The sequence below is a fragment of the Lampetra fluviatilis genome, chromosome 56 (genome assembly GCF_964198595.1).
Source record: "Lampetra fluviatilis chromosome 56, kcLamFluv1.1, whole genome shotgun sequence".
Taxonomy (NCBI): domain Eukaryota; kingdom Metazoa; phylum Chordata; class Hyperoartia; order Petromyzontiformes; family Petromyzontidae; genus Lampetra; species Lampetra fluviatilis.
In genome coordinates, this window is record NC_136330.1 from 8,644,365 (window position 1) to 8,664,026 (window position 19,662).

The following is a 19,662-nucleotide window of genomic DNA, read 5'->3' on the forward strand; positions in this document are numbered from 1 at the left end:
CAGCAGTACTACGTGTCTCTGTCCCCGTGTCTCTGTCCCCGTGTCTCTGTGTCTCACTCTGTCTCCGTGTCTCTGTCCCCGTGTCTCTGTCCCCGTGTCTCTGTCCCCGTGTCTCTGTCCCCGTGTCTCTGTCCCCGTGTCTCTGTGTCTCACTCTGTCCCCGTGTCTCCAGGAGGAGGACCTGGCGGAGCTGGCGGCCCAGCAGTACTACGTGTCTCTGTCCCCGTGTCTCTGTCCCCGTGTCTCTGTCCCCGTGTCTCTGTGTCTCACTCTGTCCCCGTGTCTCCAGGAGGAGGACCTGGTGGAGCTGGCGGCCCAGCAGTACTACGTGTCTCTGTCCCCGTGTCTCTGTGTCTCACTCTGTCCCCGTGTCTCCAGGAGGAGGACCTGGCGGAGCTGGCGGCCCAGCAGTACTACGTGTCTCTGTCCCCGTGTCTCTGTGTCTCACTCTGTCCCCGTGTCTCCAGGAGGAGGACCTGGCGGAGCTGGCGGCCCAGCAGTACTACGTGTCTCTGTCCCCGTGTCTCTGTGTCTCACTCTGTCCCCGTGTCTCCAGGAGGAGGACCTGGCGGAGCTGGCGGCCCAGCAGTACTACGTGTCTCTGTCCCCGTGTCTCTGTGTCTCACTCTGTCCCCGTGTCTCCAGGAGGAGGACCTGGCGGAGCTGGCGGCCCAGCAGTACTACGTGTCTCTGTCCCCGTGTCTCTGTGTCTCACTCTGTCCCCGTGTCTCCAGGAGGAGGACCTGGCGGAGCTGGCGGCCCAGCAGTACTACGTGTCTCTGTCCCCGTGTCTCTGTGTCTCACTCTGTCCCCGTGTCTCCAGGAGGAGGACCTGGCGGAGCTGGCGGCCCAGCAGTACTACGTGTCTCTGTCCCCGTGTCTCTGTGTCTCACTCTGTCCCCGTGTCTCCAGGAGGAGGACCTGGCGGAGCTGGCGGCCCAGCAGTACTACGTGGAGTACGGCTGCGAGGTGCTGCCCGAGCGGCTGCTCTCCCTGGTGCCCTCCTACGTGCCCGACCGCGACGTCACCGCACAGCGGCCGCCCGACAAGTGGGCGCAGATCATCGCCGCCGCACACAAGAAGGTGCCGTGCGGGGTGGTGTATTGTGGTGTAGTGTGGCGTGGGCTGGTGTAGTGTGGTGTAGTGTGGTGTAGTGTAGTGCAGTGTGGTGTAGTGTAGTGCAGTGCGGTGTGGTGTAGTGCAGTCTGGTGTGGTGTAGTGTGGTGTAGTGTGGCGTGGGCTGGTGTAGTGTGGTGTAGTGTGGTGTAGTGTAGTGCAGTGTGGTGTCGTGTGGTGTAATGTGTGGTGTAGTGTGGTGTAGTGTAGTGTAGTGCGGTGTGGTGCAGTGTAGTGCAGTGTGGTGTAGTGCAGTGCGGTGTAGTGTAGTGCAGTCTGGTGTGGTGTCGTGTGGTGTGCTGCGGTTCGATTCCCGCTCGCGACCAACGCTGGCGGTGGATATATCCACTATGCAGCGGAGAGACAAAGGTGGCGGTGGCGGCGGCGGGGCGGCGTGCTGCTGGCCACCCACGCCCCTCGCGTGCTCGCCAGCGGCGTTGCTCCTGGAGCGACGCGGGGCACCTCCAGTGCGCGTCTGTAGGAAGTTGTGTGTGCAATGTGGGTGTGCCATGCTGTGTGTGCGTGTGTGCCATGCTGTGTGTGCGTGTGTGCCACACCCCCACTGCCCGCGCCAGGCCGTGTACACGCAGCAGCGCGTGGACCCCCGCAAGGTGCGCGAGGACGTCGTCAACTTCGCTCGCTTCAAGTGGCCACTGCTCTTCTCTCGCTTCTACGAGGCCTACAAGTTCTCTGGTGCGCGACCCCCGACACCGAACCCTGACCCCCGACCCCAACCCCTGACCCCGACCCCCAACGCTAACCCCCAAACCCAAACCCTGACCCCCGACCCCCAAACCCCAACCCTGACTCCCGACCTCGAACCCTGACCCCCGACCCCAACCCCTGACCCCAACCACTAAACTGTGATTCCAACCCCTGATCCCGAATCCCTAACCCCTCCACGCACTCCCCTACCTCTCCCCTCTCACCTCGCTCTACTCCCCTCCACACACTCCCCTACCTCTCCCCTCTCACCTCGCTCTACCTCCCCTCCACACACTCCCCTATCTCTCCCCTCTCATCTCACTCTACCTCCCCTCCACACACTCCCCTATCTCTCCCCTCTCATCTCACTCTACCTCCCCTCCACACACTCCCCTATCTCTCCCCTCTCATCTCACTCTACCTCCCCTCCACACACTCCCCTATCTCTCCCCTCTCATCTCACTCTACCTCCCCTCCACACACTCCCCTATCTCTCCCCTCTCATCTCACTCTACCTCCCCTCCACACACTCCCCTACCTCTCCCCTCTCACCTCGCTCTACCTCCCCTCCACACACTCCCCTATCTCTCCCCTCTCATCTCACTCTACCTCCCCTCCACACACTCCCCTATCTCTCCCCTCTCATCTCACTCTACCTCCCCTCCACACACTCCCCTATCTCTCCCCTCTCATCTCACTCTACCTCCCCTCCACGCACTCCCCTATCTCTCCCCTCTCATCTCACTCTACCTCCCCTCCACACACTCCCCTACCTCTCCCCTCTCATCTCACTCTACTCCCCTCCACGCACTCCCCTATCTCTCCCCTCTCATCTCACTCTACCTCCCCTCCACACACTCCCCTATCTCTCCCCTCTCATCTCACTCTACTCCCCTCCACGCACTCCCCTACCTCTCCCCTCTCACCTCGCTCTACCTCCCCTCCACACACTCCCCTATCTCTCCCCTCTCATCTCACTCTACCTCCCCTCCACACACTCCCCTATCTCTCCCCTCTCATCTCACTCTACCTCCCCTCCACACACTCCCCTATCTCTCCCCTCTCATCTCACTCTACCTCCCCTCCACGCACTCCCCTATCTCTCCCCTCTCATCTCACTCTACCTCCCCTCCACGCACTCCCCTACCTCTCCCCTCTCATCTCACTCTACCTCCCCTCCACACACTCCCCTATCTCTCCCCTCTCATCTCACTCTACCTCCCCTCCACGCACTCCCCTACCTCTCCCCTCTCATCTCACTCTACCTCCCCTCCACACACTCCCCTATCTCTCCCCTCTCACCTCGCTCTACCTCCCCTCCACGCACTCCCCTACCTCTCCCCTCTCATCTCACTCTACCTCCCCTCCACGCACTCCCCTACCTCTCCCCTCTCATCTCACTCTACCTCCCCTCCACACACTCCCCTATCTCTCCCCTCTCACCTCACTCTACCTCCCCTCCACACACTCCCCTATCTCTCCCCTCTCATCTCACTCTACCTCCCCTCCACGCACTCCCCTACCTCTCCCCTCTCATCTCACTCTACCTCCCCTCCACGCACTCCCCTACCTCTCCCCTCTCATCTCACTCTACCTCCCCTCCACACACTCCCCTATCTCTCCCCTCTCACCTCGCTCTACCTCCCCTCCACACACTCCCCTATCTCTCCCCTCTCACCTCGCTCTACCTCCCCTCCACACACTCCCCTATCTCTCCCCTCTCATCTCACTCTACCTCCCCTCCACACACTCCCCTATCTCTCCCCTCTCATCTCACTCTACCTCCCCTCCACGCACTCCCCTACCTCTCCCCTCTCACCTCACTCTATCTCCCCTCCACACACTCCCCTATCTCTCCCCTCTCATCTCACTCTACCTCCCCTCCACACACTCCCCTATCTCTCCCCTCTCACCTCGCTCTACCTCCCCTCCACACACTCCCCTATCTCTCCCCTCTCATCTCACTCTACTCCCCTCCACGCACTCCCCTATCTCTCCCCTCTCATCTCACTCTACCTCCCCTCCACACACTCCCCTACCTCTCCCCTCTCACCTCACTCTACTCCCCTCCACACACTCCCCTATCTCTCCCCTCTCACCTCACTCTACCTCCCCTCCACACACTCCCCTATCTCTCCCCTCTCATCTCACTCTACTCCCCTCCACGCACTCCCCTACCTCTCCCCTCTCATCTCACTCTACCTCCCCTCCACGCACTCCCCTACCTCTCCCCTCTCACCTCACTCTACCTCCCCTCCACACACTCCCCTATCTCTCCCCTCTCATCTCACTCTACCTCCCCTCCACACACTCCCCTATCTCTCCCCTCTCACCTCGCTCTACCTCCCCTCCACACACTCCCCTATCTCTCCCCTCTCATCTCACTCTACTCCCCTCCACGCACTCCCCTATCTCTACCCTCTCATCTCACTCTACTCCCCTCCACGCACTCCCCTACCTCTCCCCTCTCATCTCACTCTACTCCCCTCCACACACTCCCCTATCTCTCCCCTCTCACCTCGAGTGCCGTGCGCGAGAGGGCAAGTTGCGGTGCAGCGTTTATCACCGGCGCACGAGGAACCCGGCGACCCGAGTTCGATTCCCGCTGTCGGCCAACAACAGTGACAAATGTGTTAGCTGCTCCCGGGCCTCCGCTAGGTGGACTCGGCCTCAAATGAGTCGCTGGGGAGACAAAGGTGGCCGGGTATGGAGCTGGCCACCCACCCCCTCGTGTTCCATGCCGGCCTTCATAGGTGCTACCCGCCACCAGCACTTGCCCCAACTGTCTGTGCGTATGTGTGCCTGCGTGTGTGTACGTGCCTGCGTATGTGTGTGTGCGTGCCTGTGTGTGTGTGCATGTCTGCGTGTGTGTGTGCGTGCCTGTGTGTGTGTGCTCCTGCGTGTGTGTGTACGTGCCTGTGTGTGTGTGCGTGCCTGCGTGTGTGTGTGTGCGCGCCTGCGCGTGTGTGTGTGCGTGCCTGCGCGTGTGTGTGCCTGCGTGCCTGTATGTGTGTGTGCCTGCGTGTGTGTGTGTGCGTGCCTGCGCGTGTGTGTGCCTGCGTGCCTGTGTGTGTGCCTGTGTGTGTGTGCGTGTCTGCGTGTGTGTGTACGTGCCTGCGTGTGTGTGTACGTGCCTGCGTGTGTGTGTGTTCCTGTGTGTGTGTGTGTGCCTGCATGTGTGTGCGTGTACGTAGCAGCGTGTGTGTGTTCCTGCATGTGTGTGTACGTGCCTGCGCGTGTGTGTGTCTGTGTGTGTGCGTCGTGTCTGTGTGTGTTCCTGCGTGTGTGTCTACGTGCCTGCGTGTGTGTATGTGCCTGCGTGTGTGTGTTCCTGCGAGTGTGTGCGTGCATGCGTGTGTGTGCGTGCCTGCGTGTGTGTACATGCCTGCGTGTGTTCCTGCGTGTGTGTGTGTACGTGCCTGTGTGTGTGTGTGTGTGTGCGTGCGCAGGCCCGAGCCTGCCCAAGAACGAGGTGATCGTGGCGGTGAACTGGACGGGCGTCTACTTTGTGGATGAGCAGGAGCAGGTGCTGCTGGAGCTCTCCTTCCCCGACATCACCGCCGTCTCCAGCAGCCGGTACGGCACCGCACTGCACCGCCCCCGGGACCCCCGGCGCTGGCTGGCCGGGTCGCGGTACCGTCCGGGTTGCGGTTAGCCAAAAACGATTTATTATTTTATGAGGAAAGGCCCCGCTGAACTTTGGAATTCTTCTTTTAGAAGCGACCTGCACACCATGAATGATAGCTCAACGAAGGGGCTGACATGATCGTCGCGTGGACATTTACAGCAGGCAAATTTCCGTGAACGCGTGGTGACGTTGATTCTAAATGTGGAAGGGGACAAACCGCAGTAGCCGGAGAAAAATCCACGCGAACATGGGGAGCGAGACACAAATGTACGGCAGGCATCGTCAGGGTCGGGGTGGCTGTAGTGGCTGGATAGCGGATACGATACTCACCCCTTTGCTATTGCTCTGAATGGACACTCACGCACGCACACACATGCACAACAACCGCCATTCGCCACTAAGTGACGGTGACGTCACCACGACGCTTGTGCCAGGCCATGTGCACCTTGAGGCCACGTGAAGTGTCGAACGCCCGCTGGCAGGAGGTCACGGGGCAAACCCAGGTGCCACGGGTCGACTGACTGAATTGACCGAGATGACTGGCTGATGCACCACCTGTGCCCCCTACATGCATGCGCACTCACACACACGCGCGCGTGCACGCGCACTCACGCACGCACACTCACGCACGCACACTCACGCACGCACACTCACGCACACGCACACTCACGCACGCGCACTCACGCACGCACACTCACGCACGCGCACTCACGCACGCGCACTCACGCACGCGCACTCACGCACGCGCACTCACGCACGCGCACTCACGCACACGCACGCACGCACACTCACGCACGCACACTCACGCACGCACACTCACGCACACGCACGCACGCACACGCACTCACGCACACTCACGCACGCACACTCACGCACACGCACTCACGCACGCGCACTCACGCACACGCACGCACGCACACTCACGCACGCACACTCACGCACGCACACTCACGCACGCACACTCACGCACACGCACTCACGCACGCGCACTCACGCACGCGCACTCACGCACACGCACTCACGCACGCACACTCACGCACGCGCACTCACGCACGCACACTCACGCACACGCACTCACGCACGCACACTCACGCACACGCACTCACGCACGCACACTCACGCACGCTCACTCACGCACGCACACTCACGCACACGCACTCACGCACGCGCACTCACGCACGCTCACTCACGCACGCACACTCACGCACACGCACTCACGCACGCGCACTCACGCACACGCACTCACGCACGCACACTCACGCACACGCACTCACGCACACTCACGCACACGCACTCACGCACGCACACTCACGCACACGCACTCACGCACACTCACGCACGCTCACTCACGCACGCACACTCACGCACACGCACTCACGCACGCGCACTCACGCACACGCACTCACGCACGCACACTCACGCACACGCACTCACGCACGCACACTCACGCACGCGCACTCACGCACGCGCACTCACGCACGCACACTCACGCACGCTCACTCACGCACGCACACTCACGCACACGCACTCACGCACGCACACTCACGCACGCTCACTCACGCACGCACACTCACGCACGCACACTCACGCACGCACACTCACGCACACGCACTCACGCACGCACACTCACGCACGCACACTCACGCACGCACACTCACGCACACGCACTCACGCACGCACACTCACGCACGCGCACTCACGCACGCACACTCACGCACACGCACTCACGCGCGCACACTCACGCGCGCGCGTGCACGCACGTGTGTGTGTGTGCAGCGGGGCGAAGCAGCACGGGCAGAGCTTCACGCTGGCGACGCTCAAGGGCGACGAGTTCACGTTCACGTCGAGCAACGCCGACGACGTCCGCGACCTCGTCGTGCTCTTCCTGGAGGGGCTGCGCTCACGCTCCACCTACGTCGTGGCGCTGCAGGACAGCCCCGCGCCCGGTACGCACACACACACACACGCGCACACACACACGCACGCACACACACACGCATGCACACACACACGCACACACACACGCACGCACACACGCACATACACACGCACACACACGTGCGCACGCGCACGCGCACACGCACGCACACACGCACACACGCACACACGCACATACGTAGTACACACGCACACACACACGTGCGCACGCGCACGCACACGCACGCACACACGTAGTACACACGCGCATACACATACACATGTACACAAAAAATACAAAGACAAAGACCCCCCGTATAGCCTTAACAAACTGTTGGGGCAAGTGCTGTTAGTGGGCACCTATGAAGGCCGGCTCGGCACACGAGGGGGTGGGTGGCCAGCACCACGCCTGGCCGCCTTTGTCTCCCCAGTACTGCAGTTGATCTCAGGTGTGTGTGTGTGGGGAGCAATGGCGCAGTGGTACGCGCTGCGCTGCGATACGAACCCGGCAACCCGAGTTCCATTCCCTCTGACGGCCACCAACACCAACGACGACTATCTGAACCGGTCCTGGGCCGCCCCGAGGTCAACTCAGCCTCCAATGAGTGCCTGGTGCGGTGATGTTTACTCGCGCGCTGTGCCGGCCTTCACGGGTACTGCTCGTTAACGACACTTGCCCTAACAGTCTGTCACAGGCTACACGGGGGATTTTCGTCTTGTATGTGTGTGTCTGCGTGTGCATTTGTATCTGTGTGCCTGTGTATTTTTGTGTTCGTGCGCGTGTGTGCGTGTGTGCCTGCAATGCGTGCACGTGCCTGTGGAGTCCGTTCACGTGTGCATGTGTGTGTCCGTGCCCCCCGTGGGGGTGTGTGTCCGTGCCCCCCGTGGGGGTGTGTGTGTCCGTGCCCCCCGTGGGGGTGTGTGTGTCCGTGCCCCCCGTGGGGGTGTGTGTGTCCGTGCCCCCCGTGGGGGTGTGTGTGTCCGTGCCCCCCGTGGGGGCGTGTGTGTCCGTGCCCCGTGCCCCGTGCCCCGTGCCCTGTGCGTGTGCGTCAGCGGGCGAGGAGGGCACCTTCCTGACGTTCCGCAAGGGCGACCTGCTGGTGCTGGACCAGGACACGGGCGCCACGGTGCTCACCACGGGCTGGGCGCACGCCGCCAACGAGCGCACGGGACAGCGCGGGGACTTCCCCACGGACTGCGTCTACGTGCTGCCCACCATCACGCGCCCGCTGCCCGAGATACAGGCACGCGCGTGCGCTCGGTCGATCGCTCGAACGCTCGCCGCCTTGGCGGCGAGCGTTCAATACTGCTCGCACGCTCGCACGCTCGTCGAGCTGCATTGACTGTTGCCGGTTGCCGAAGAAATATTATATATAATATATCATATATACATGCGTATGCATACATACACACACGGGCACACGTGTGCGAGCGTGTGTGTATGTGGTGGGGAGCGGTGGCGCAGCGGTTAGCATGCTGCAATACAAACCCACCGACCCGCATTCGAGTCCCGCTCATGACAAATAAAAGTGTCGATTATCTGAACCGGCCCTGGGTCTACCTTAGGTCGACTCAACCTCAAATGAGTACCTTTTGCGATGTGTAAAACTTCGCCATTAGGGAGACAAAGGCGGTCAAACGTGGTGCTGGCCACCCACCCCTGGCATTTATAGGTGCTGCTCACTAACAGCACTTGCCCCAACAGTCTGTGAAGGCTACGTGGGCGATCTTTGTCTTTGTGTGTGCACAAACCAAACAGCTGGCTCAGACCTAGAGCGAGCACAATCAAAAGGCCGTGAGTTCAAATCCTGGCTGGGGAGGTTGACTCAGCCAATCATAATCCCGCCCTCTGGGGTCTATAAAACGAGCACCGCTTTGTGCGGAAGTCAACAACGGTTGTCCATTGGATGGACACGCTCTCCGCCATAGAAATGTGGAATTTCCAGCAATGGCTGTGCAGGGCTGTGAACGCGGGATGCGCTGTGGTGGCGAAGTGATAACGACCTCCACCTGGTATGCAGAAGGTTGTTGGTTCGATCCCGACCCTGACGCCTGCTGCTGTGTAGTTGGAGTTTGCGTGTCTCTCTCTCCCCGTGGTCGCGTGGATTTTTCTCCAGGTCATCCTGTGTTTTCCTCCACATTTAGAATCAACGCCGCACGTTTTAAGTATTTTGCTGCAATACATTTGCATGCGATGAAAAGCCGCTTCGTTGAGCTATCATTTATGATAGCCAGGTCGATTCTGAGCTACGGAACTCAGTGGGCCTTATATGATGAAAAAACAAGTTGAGTTTTCATTCAGATGCACCAGCTGAGGAGATCGCTGTGACTCTGACTCCGATGTCGTCGATGTTCGGCAGGCGCTGGTTACCATGACGCCTGACCAGCGGCAGGAAGTGATGCGCACTTCCCAGCAGGCCGTGCAGGGCTCGGAGGAGTCGGTGGCGCTCTACACGCTGGAGGAGTTTGCGCTCGATCACTTCCGGTGAGCGGCACCGCCGCAGACGCATAGACAGGGAGCCAGCGTCCACTAACACCACCACCACCACCAAGTCACCCAGCCAGGGTGGCACCACCAACACCAACACCACGACCCTTCACCTAGCCAGAGTGGCATCACCACCGCCACCACCACCCTTCACCCAGCCATGGTGGATCACAGCCCATTTAATGTGATCTCCATGATCTCCTCACGCTCACCGTGATCTCTCTCCCTGCCCGCAATACCCTCTCCCCGGCCGCGATCTCTTCTTCTCCCCCACGATCCCCTCTCCCCCCTGCTCCCACCCCCCCCCCCCCCCCCCCGGCGAGGGATCAGGGCGCCCCCGAAGCACACGCTCAGCCGCGTGATGATGGCGCGCTCACGGGGCCGCGAGCGCCTGTGGGCCTGCACCCGGGAGCCCCTCAAGCAGCCGCTGCTGCGCAAGGCGGCCACCACCGAGGAGATGAGCCAAGAGGCCTGCATGGCCTTCATGGATATCCTCACCACTCACACTCAAGCCCGCGGGCGCCAGCGGGCGCTAGCGGGCGCCAGCGGGCGCCAGCGGGCGCCAGCGGGCGCCAGCGGGCATCTCATTTGCGCTGTGATCAACCCCCAGGCTCCTCTCTCACTCACAAACTCACTTAGTCACTCGCTTACTCACTCGGTCACCTACTCACTCATTCGCTGCTCCTACACTGGTATGTTTAGCCAACCCCGTTAATGAGTGAGTGGATTGCACCACGTGGGAGGTAAGCGGAGTACCCGGAGAAAACCCGCGAGGAGAGGAGTAAACACTCGATCCCCATAGTACAGATGGGCATCATCCCGCTTGCTGTACTGCCATCGTACTCTGGCGGCCTCCCCGTGTGATCCGCCAACCCCCCTTTGTGAGTCTGTGAGCGTGGTTGTTTTTTGTGAGTGTGCGGGGTGTGGCGTTGCGAGTCCTTGACGGCACCGCACCGGTGCTGAAGTACATGGGGGACTACCCGTCGCGGCGGGCACGCTGGGGGAACGAGCTCACGGACCAGGTGTTCGAGGCGGCGCTGCACACCGAGTCTCTCAAGGACGAGATCATCTGCCAGATTATGAAGCAGCTCACCGACAACCATGTCAAGTACGCACGCGGGGACACGGGGGGGGGGACACGGGGAGCACACGGAAGGACAACCAAGTTGATTACGTATGGCGGGGACGCGGGGGGGGCACGGATGGACATGGAGACCGGGGGGACATGGAGGGACACGCAGGGACCGTACGCCGCCCCTTCTCGTACGCCGCCCCTTCTCGTACGCCGCCCCTTCTCGTACGCCGTGCCGGCCTTCTCAAAGGCGCTTCTCGCTCACGGCACTTGCCCCAATAGCGTGAGTGTGAGCTGCCCAGGGGACCTTTGTCTGTGTGTGTGTGTGTGTGGTATTTTGTGCCATTGATGGTGGGCAGTTGTCGAGAGAGTGCTGGTCATAAGCATACCTGGGCAGGGTGCTTATGACCAGCTCCGGTTTAACAGCAGAGGTCTCACTCCGAATCAGTCGAACAGCATTCTCTTTTCATTGGCTGCGTAACGCTGTTTGGAAGATACCTGGTTTGTCATGCCACATAAAGCTTCGGGTCTTATCGGCCACAGTCATGCGCTCCCTTCTCTACGCTTGCGAAATGTGGACCCCCCCTAATGGAACATCTTCGCCGGTTAGAAACATTTAGGCTGGCCTGCCTACGATCCATCCAGGGTTTAACCAGGCTGGATTTTGTACGGAGCTCACAGATCCTCGGTGAGCTCCTCCGGCAGGCAAGGCTGTGTTAGCTGGGTTATGTAGCCCACATACCCAGTCACCGCATGCCTAAGCAGCTTTTGTTCAGTCAGATAGAGGGGGCTAAATGGGCGCGGCACGTGGTCCAAGACTTCCGAGGGAAGTTGAACGCCAGGGCCCTGAGTGCGCACAGCGCAAGCTGACCACGAGGCCCCTGGGTGTGTAAAGAGTGAGCTCACCACTAGGGCCCCCCAAACCCCTCAGAGCTTACCATGTGAGGGCCCCCCAGACCCCTCGGTGTTTAAAGAGTGAGCTCACCACTAGGGCCCCAGGCCCCTGGGTGCACACATCGAGTGTAACACCTGGGGCCCCCTTGGTACACACCGTGCATGTTTACAACGAGAGTCGCTAGGAGAGTGCAGTGCTTCCGTATAGCTGAGCCACTGGTTGGCACGCTACAACACGCTGTGACGTGATGCAATATTCACCAACAAGTCAGTCCATTCTGCATAATAGGACGGTTTGAAGGGCGTCATATGATGGCAAGCCGTTTGTTACTTGACTCACCGTGACTCGCTATCCCTTTGTTTTAGCAGGCTGCCCATTTTCCCTAGCTAGCTGGCCATATGATTCAGCTTGTTAACAGAAATTAGTTAGCTAGCTGACATTTTTGCCAGATTACTGCCCCTACAACCAAATTAGCTGCACTAAGAAGCCCGCTAGTGAGACCGAGGACTCGTCGTTTGGTGAGAGCTTAGTAAGCCGTTGACAAATACCTTATTAAAAATACACCGCGGTTTTGTGAAACATTAAAAAAATATTCTTAGGTTTTTTCGGTAAAGTCACGTAGGTAAAACATTAAAATTAATGAAAGCAAAAAAATAAATAAATAAATATAAAAAAAGAGAAAAAAAAATCTCACGACGTTTCGGAGGCAACACAAGTCTCCGTCATCAGGTCTTGTGTTGCCTCCGAAACGTCGTGAATTTTTTTTTTTACTTTCATTAATTTTAATGTTTTACCTACGCGACTTTACCGAAAAAACCTAAGAATATGAATCATTGCAGTCACGAAAGCTTCAAATCTAGAATTAAAAAAATATGCCAAAAGCTATATTTTTTCATAGACTAACGGATATATAAGAGACCCAATTCATACTTAAAGATGAAGGAAAGCCCCATTCAGTTTTTCCATAGACCGTCTGCTTTTAGATCCACGGAAGTAGATAATGCTCACGTTGACATGGGGTGTGGCCTATGTGCATAGACTCCACCAAGTCATTTCACTGACTTATCAGAAACCTTTGTTGGTTGTTCAGCCGATGAAAAAAAGTCATTTTTTTGAATTTCAAGCAACAATTCTCTGTGTGTCAGGCAGGTCTATGAGACGTTTCTTGGTAGGAAAAGCCACAGACAGATGCCTGCTTTCTTGCATGGTTCGCCACAGTAAATATATTCAGACTTTTTAAATCTTTTTCTAAAACATCAGCCTTTTTAGAGGCAATTTCAACAATACCTCCCAAGGGCTATTTTCCCACAGCCTTTTTAAAGGGTTATGGTTATTTCATGTTACGTGCTTTTCTATGTTTTTCTTTTATCTACTCAAAGCTATACTCTTTGGTTCTTTCGGTAAAGTTACGTAGATGTTATTTTATTTTGTACCCACGTGACTTTACCGAAAGAACCATAGAGTATATGGATCACTGCAGTCACGAAAGCTTCAAATCTAGATTGCTACTCAAAGCTGCCTTCATGTACAAGTAGACGATAAAATACTACCACGTGATTGTATTTTACAACAAGAGTATTTGAAGGGTGTTGTCATTATTAATATATATTAATTCAATTATTATTTAATAAGTATTGAGATATGCTATACAAATTTATTCATATAAATAGCATACTAGTTCCGAAATTTTGCTTCAAAGTGTTCCACTCATTGGCAACTTCTTTCAAAAACCCTCTGATAGTAACGATGATGACAGCAGCACTATTGTCAGCTGCGAGGAAGGAACTAGCACTTGTTCAGTTTCCAGTCATGTTGTCACTCCCCCAGAGCCATCCTTGGAAGGTGAACCCTCAACAGCTGATGGTATAATACAAGAACCATCATTTACACCTCAGGAGCAGTTGGGCAGTTCACAAGAATCAAATCAGCAACTTGATGGGGAACGTAAATGCTGGAGGGACATTTTGAAACGAGTTGTAGCGGTGATCAAGTTCTTGGGTGAAAGAGGACTTGCGTTTATGGGAGATGATGAACGGGTTGGGTCAACCCATAATGGTAATTTCCTTGGCATCCTAAAATTGCAGTCACAATTTGACCCATTCTTAGCTGAACATATTTACAAGTTTGGCGGACAAGGAAGAGGCACGGTGTCATATTTGTCGTCGACAAAATGTGAAGAACTCATTGAGCTAATGGGTCAGAAAACTCGCCGACACAATAGCAGATGAGATTCGGGATGCTCAATATGTTTTCATAATTGTTGACTCCACCCCAGACCTGTCACATGTGGACCGATTGACGTCCACATTCCGGTTTGCTAACAGCAGCGGGAATGTGGTGGAGCGATTCCTGCGCTTTGAGCCAATTGAGCGCCACACTGGTCAGCGTTGAGCAGACTGTGTGACGCTGATGGTGGAGGGCCTTGGGTTGGACCTCTCAAACTGTAGAGGTCAGTCACATGTCAATGCAAGCAACATGTCAGGAAAATACCATGGGCTACAGGCCCACCTGAAACAAAAAAAACCCTCTGATAGAGTATGTGCCTTGCGCAGCACATTCACTTAACTTAGTTGGTGTTATCACCTTAGACGGCAGTAGCCCAGAGGCTGACGAGTTTTTTAACATGTTGCAGTCACCGTACACAATTTGCTCTTCATCCACACACAGATGGGGGAAAGTCTTTCGGACTGACATTAGAATCGCTGTCCAGTACTCGGTGGAGTGCTCGGGGCAGAGTCAACCAAAGCACCGTGGAGAAATGACACCCACATTAGAGAGGCCTTCGGTGGTACCTGCAATGATGATAATGAGAAAAGAGATACTCGAATTGAGGCCGCTGGACTACGTGCTAAATTGGACACTTTAGAGATGGTGTTCATGGCACGTGTCTGGGACGTCATGCTTGACCGGTTCCACACGACAAGCGTGCACCTACAGACAAGTGGCATTGACGTCTCTGTAGCAGCGCAGCGTTTGTCTTGGTTGAGGGATTGTGTGGCGGGACAGCGAGACCGGTTTGAGGCTTTTGAAAGGGCAGCCTTCAATGTGACAGGCGTCTCTCAGTCATCTGAGCACGATCTTCAGCGGAAGAGGAAACGCAAAACATTTGCAGATGAGGGGAGGGAGAAGTTAAAAATAGAAACATTTCGTGTGGTCACTGATAAGCGAGTGGCATGCCTTGAACATTGCTTTGACGCTTACAAGCGTTTGACCAGTCTCTTTGGAGTTCTGTTAATGTCAGATCAGGTGTCTAACAGTGATGTCATAGTGGACAAGGGAAATGCTACTCTCCGCTGCATATCTATCACACCTGGACATGAACTTTGCCAACGAACTCATCCAATTCAAGTCTCTCATGTCTGAGGGTGAGAAGTACCCAACTAAATTGCTTGAGACGTTGCAGGCACTTAATCTGCAGTCATTGTTCCCCAATGTTTTCGTGGCACTTGGGATTTGTCTAACTTTGCCAGTGACAAACTGCCAGGGTGAGCGGACATTTTCCCTTTTAGGCAGAATAGAAAATGAGCTGTGGAGTAGCGTGTTGCCAAACACGTCTCAGCTCATTGCCACTCAAGTCAACAGAGTCAGACCTTGTCAGACAGCGATATTTTGACGATCTCGTGGATGATTTTGCGAGGAGGAAGGCAAGAAAGACACCAATATAGGAAAGCGGGGGGGGGGGCTCCAAAAGACATGTGCCCAGCGGCCTCACGGGACCATGATCCGGCCCTGCTGGTACCAGCGGTGTCAAGATCGGCCTCTGTGGAGGAGGCTCGTGAAGGACGCTACTGGACAGTTGGAGGCAGTCGCCCTCCACAAACAGCAGAGGGCGGAGGAGCGACGCTCACAACAACGAGTGGAGCACCGTGTGGCTAAAGCACAGCAAGTTGGCACAGTAGGGGGCACAGGTGGTGCATCGGCCACTCATCTCAGTCAGTCGACCGGTGGCACCAGCGTCTCTCCCGTGACCTCCTGTCGGCGAGCGTTCGACACTTCACGTGGCCGTAACGTGCACATAGCCTGGCACAAGCGCTGTGGTGACATCAGTGCCACTTAGTGGCGGATGGCGGTCGTTGTTGTTGTGTGTGTGCGCGCGTGTCTGTGTGCGTGCGTGAGCGTGCTCGTGTGTGTGTGTGTGTGTGCGCGTCCAGGTACAGCGAGGAGCGTGGCTGGGAGCTGCTGTGGCTGGCGCTGGGCTCCTTCCCACCCAGCAACCTGCTGCTGCCCCACGTGCAGCGCTTCCTGCAGGCGCGGCGCCACCACCCCGTGGCCCTCGACTGCACGCACCGCCTGCACAAGACGCTGCGGTGAGCTCACCGCCCCCAGACGCACGCACGCACGCGCCTCCTCCCCCCCCCCCCCAAACAGTGCCACAGTGGAGAAAGATGTTCACTACCTCGCCTGGTACGCAGGAGGTCGTGGGTTCGATCCCGACCCTGACGCCTGCTGTATATTTTGAGTTTTTGCGACCAATATGATCCATAATAAAGGTTGTTTTGGGTTGGACCTCGTAACTATCCAACCCAAACAACCTGAATTATGGATATGTATTTGGAGTTTGCGTGTTTCTCTCCCCGTGGTCACGTGGATTTTTCTCCGGGTCTCCCGTTTTTTTTTCCCTCCGTTTAGAATCAACGTCATGCGTTTAGAGTATTTGCTGGGTTTCTACTATACATTAGTACCTTATGAGCCACTTCGTTGAGCTATCATTTGTGGCCAGGACGCTTCTGGAAAAGAGGGCCTTACCTGGTAACATAAAAAAAGTTTAGTTTTTTGTTTAAACGCACGAGCGTGCCTGGCGGTGTACGGGTCACGTGTTTTCTGGCACTGCCCGTGCGTGTGGTGCTGTGCGTTTTGTTGGATCAAACGCGTCCGTGCGTAGCACACGTGTGTGTGTGTGGTTCGTGTGTGCTGTGTTGTGGGGAGCGGTAGTGTAGCGGTTAGCGCGCTGCGCTACGAACCCGGCGACCCGAGTTTAATTCCCGCTCACGGCCAACACCAGTGCGGATTATCCGAACGGGTTTTGGGCCTCCCCTAGGTCAACTCGGTCACAAATGAGTACCTGCTGCGGTGTGTAAAACATCGCCACTGGAAAGACAAAGGCGGCCGGGCGTGATGCTGGCGTGACGTTGGCCACCCACCCCCTCGTGCGCCATGCCGGCCTTCATATGTGCTTGCAAACAGCACTTGCCCCCAACAGTCTGTTAAGGCTATACGGGGGATCTCTGCCTTTTGTACGCGGTGCGGCATGCGTGTGTGGCACATCCGGTGTGCGTGGTGTGTGGTGTGTGCGGTGTGCGTGCACGGTGTGTATGTGGTGTGTGCGGTGCATGTGGTGTGTGGTGATTGTGGTGTGTGTATGTGGTGTGTGTGGTGTATATAATGTATGTGGTGTATGTGTGGTGTGTGCGGTGTATGTAATGTATGTGGTTGCGTGTGGTGTGTGTGGTGTATGCGGTGCGTGTGGTGTGTTGTACGTGTTGTGCGTGCGGTGCGTGTGGTGTGTGCGGTGTGTGCGGTGCGGTGTGTGCGGTGTGCGTGTTGTGTGTGGTGTGTGTGGTGTGTGCGGTGCGTGTGGTGTGTTGTACGTGTTGTGCGTGCGGTGCGTGCGGTGTGTGCGGTGCGGTGTGCGTGTGGTGTACGTGTGGTGTGTTGTGCGTGTGGTGTGTTGTGCGTGTGGTGTGTTGTGCGTGTGGTGTGTTGTGCGTGTGGTGTGTTGTACGCGTGGTGTGTGCGGTGTATGTGGTGCGGTGTACGTGTGGTGTGTTGTGCGTGTGGTGTGTTGTGCGTGTGGTGTGTTGTACGTGTGGTGTGTGCGGTGCGGTGTGCGTGTGGTGTGTTGTACGTGTTGTGCGTGCGGTGCGTGCGGTGCGTGCGGTGCGGTGTGCGTGTGGTGTGCGTGTGGTGTGTTGTGCGTGTGGTGTACGCGTGGTGTGTGCGGTGTATGTGGTGCGGTGTACGTGTGGTGTGTTGTGCGTGTGGTGTGTTGTGCGTGTGGTGTGTTGTGCGTGTGGTGTGTTGTGCGTGTGGTGTGTTGTGCGTGTGGTGTGTTGTGCGTGTGGTGTGTTGTACGTGTGGTGTGTGCGGTGCGGTGTGCGTGTGGTGTGTTGTACGTGTTGTGCGTGCGGTGCGTGCGGTGCGGTGTGCGTGTGGTGTGCGTGTGGTGTGTTGTGCGTGTGGTGTACGTGTGGTGTGCGTGTGGTGTGTGCGGTGCGGTGTGCGTGTGGTGTGTTGTGCGTGTGGTGTGTGTGGTGTGTGCGGTGCGGTGTGCGTGTGGTGTGTTGTGCGTGTGGTGTACGTGTGGTGTGTGTGCGGTGTGCGTGTGGTGTGCGTGTGGTGTACGTGTGGTGTGTGTGCGGTGTGCGTGTGGTGTGCGTGTGGTGTACGTGTGGTGTGTGTGGTGTGTGCGGTGCGGTGTGCGTGTGGTGTGTTGTGCGTGTGGTGTGTGTGGTGTGTGCGGTGCGGTGTGCGTGTGGTGTGTTGTGCCTGCGCGCAGTAACGGCTCGCGGAAGTCCCCACCGCACGTGGTGGAGGTGGAGGCGATCCAGCACAAGACCACGCAGATCTTCCACAAGGTCTACTTCCCTGACGACACGGACGAGGTGGACTTGCTCGCTCACTCACTCACACGCTCACTCATCCGCACGCTCGCTCACTCACTCGTTCATTTACCCAATTGCTCTTCCTCACTCACACGCTCACTCACCCACACGCTCGCTCACTCACTCACTCACTTACCCACTCGCATTGTCACCCACTCGTTCGCTCACTCACTCGCTCACTCACACGCTCACTCACACACTTGCTCACTCACTCGCTCACTTACTCTCTCGCATTGTCACCCACTTGCTCGCTCACTCACTCGCTCACACGCTCACTCACACTCTCACCCACACACTTACACACTCACTCGCTCACACACTCATTCACCCACATGCTCACCCACTCGCTCGCTCACTCACTCGCTCACTCACACGCTCACTCACACACTCACTTGCTCACTCACTTACTCACTCGCATTGTCACCCACTTGCTCACTCACTCACTCGCTCACTCACACGGTCACTCACCCACACACTTGCACACTCACTCGCTCACACACTCATTCACCCACATGCTCACCCACTCGCTCGGGCACTCACTCGCTCACTCACTCGCTCACTCACACGCTCACTCACACACTCGCTCACCCACACACTCGCTCACCCACACGCTCGCTCACTCACACACTCACTCACACACTCACTCACCTGCACACTTGCACATTCACTCGCTCACACGCTCATTCACCCACATATTCGCACACTCACTTGCTCACTCACACGCTCACTTACTCACTCACTCACCCACACGCTCGCTCATTCACACGCTCACTCACACGCTCGCTCATTCACATGCTCACTCATGCACTCGCTTGCTCACTCACTCACACACGTTCATTTGCGCGCGTGTGTGTGTGTGTGCATTCGTGCCTGTGTGTGCATTTGTGCGTGTTTGTGTCCATTCATACGGGTGTGTGCGTGTGTGTGCGTGCGTGTGTGGATTCGTGCGTGCGTGGATTCGTGCGTGTGTGCGTGTATGTGCGTGCGCGTGTGTACGTATGTGTGTGTGTGGGAGGGAGCGGTGGTGCAGTGGTTAGCGCTACTCTGTACTATGAACCTGGTAATCCGAGTTCAATTCCCGCTCACGGCAACCAACACCGGTGACGGTTTTCTGAACCGGTCCTGGGCTTACCCTAGGTCGACTCAGCCTCAAATGAGTACCTGGTGCGATGTGTAAACATCGCCACTGGGGAGACAAAGGCGATCAGGTGTGGTGCTGGCCACCCACCCCCTCGTGTG

At 57.1% G+C, this 19,662-nt stretch overlaps 1 protein-coding gene across 5 annotated transcripts in view; it reads left to right on the forward strand.

The window, feature by feature from the left end:
- The window catches only part of LOC144950172 (unconventional myosin-VIIa-like), a 129,048-nt gene that overhangs the window by 94,297 nt on the left and 15,089 nt on the right, over positions 1 to 19,662 (forward strand). For 4 of the 5 annotated variants that reach the window (XR_013640350.1, XM_078880246.1, XM_078880242.1 and 1 more), the window contains 10 exons: positions 913 to 1,083; positions 1,692 to 1,809; positions 5,271 to 5,397; positions 7,226 to 7,395; positions 8,420 to 8,610; positions 9,727 to 9,851; positions 10,185 to 10,342; positions 10,809 to 10,962; positions 15,973 to 16,128; positions 18,318 to 18,423. Coding sequence is in view for 4 of the 5 variants with exons in the window: in XM_078880246.1 (XP_078736372.1) it covers positions 913 to 1,083; positions 1,692 to 1,809; positions 5,271 to 5,397; positions 7,226 to 7,395; positions 8,420 to 8,610; positions 9,727 to 9,851; positions 10,185 to 10,342; positions 10,809 to 10,962; positions 15,973 to 16,128; positions 18,318 to 18,423 (1,476 nt within the window). In the remaining variant the exon portion in view is untranslated. The remainder of the gene's footprint in view (positions 1 to 912; positions 1,084 to 1,691; positions 1,810 to 5,270; positions 5,398 to 7,225; positions 7,396 to 8,419; positions 8,611 to 9,726; positions 9,852 to 10,184; positions 10,343 to 10,808; positions 10,963 to 15,972; positions 16,129 to 18,317; positions 18,424 to 19,662) is intronic. The other variant, XM_078880244.1, reaches the window with a different exon arrangement.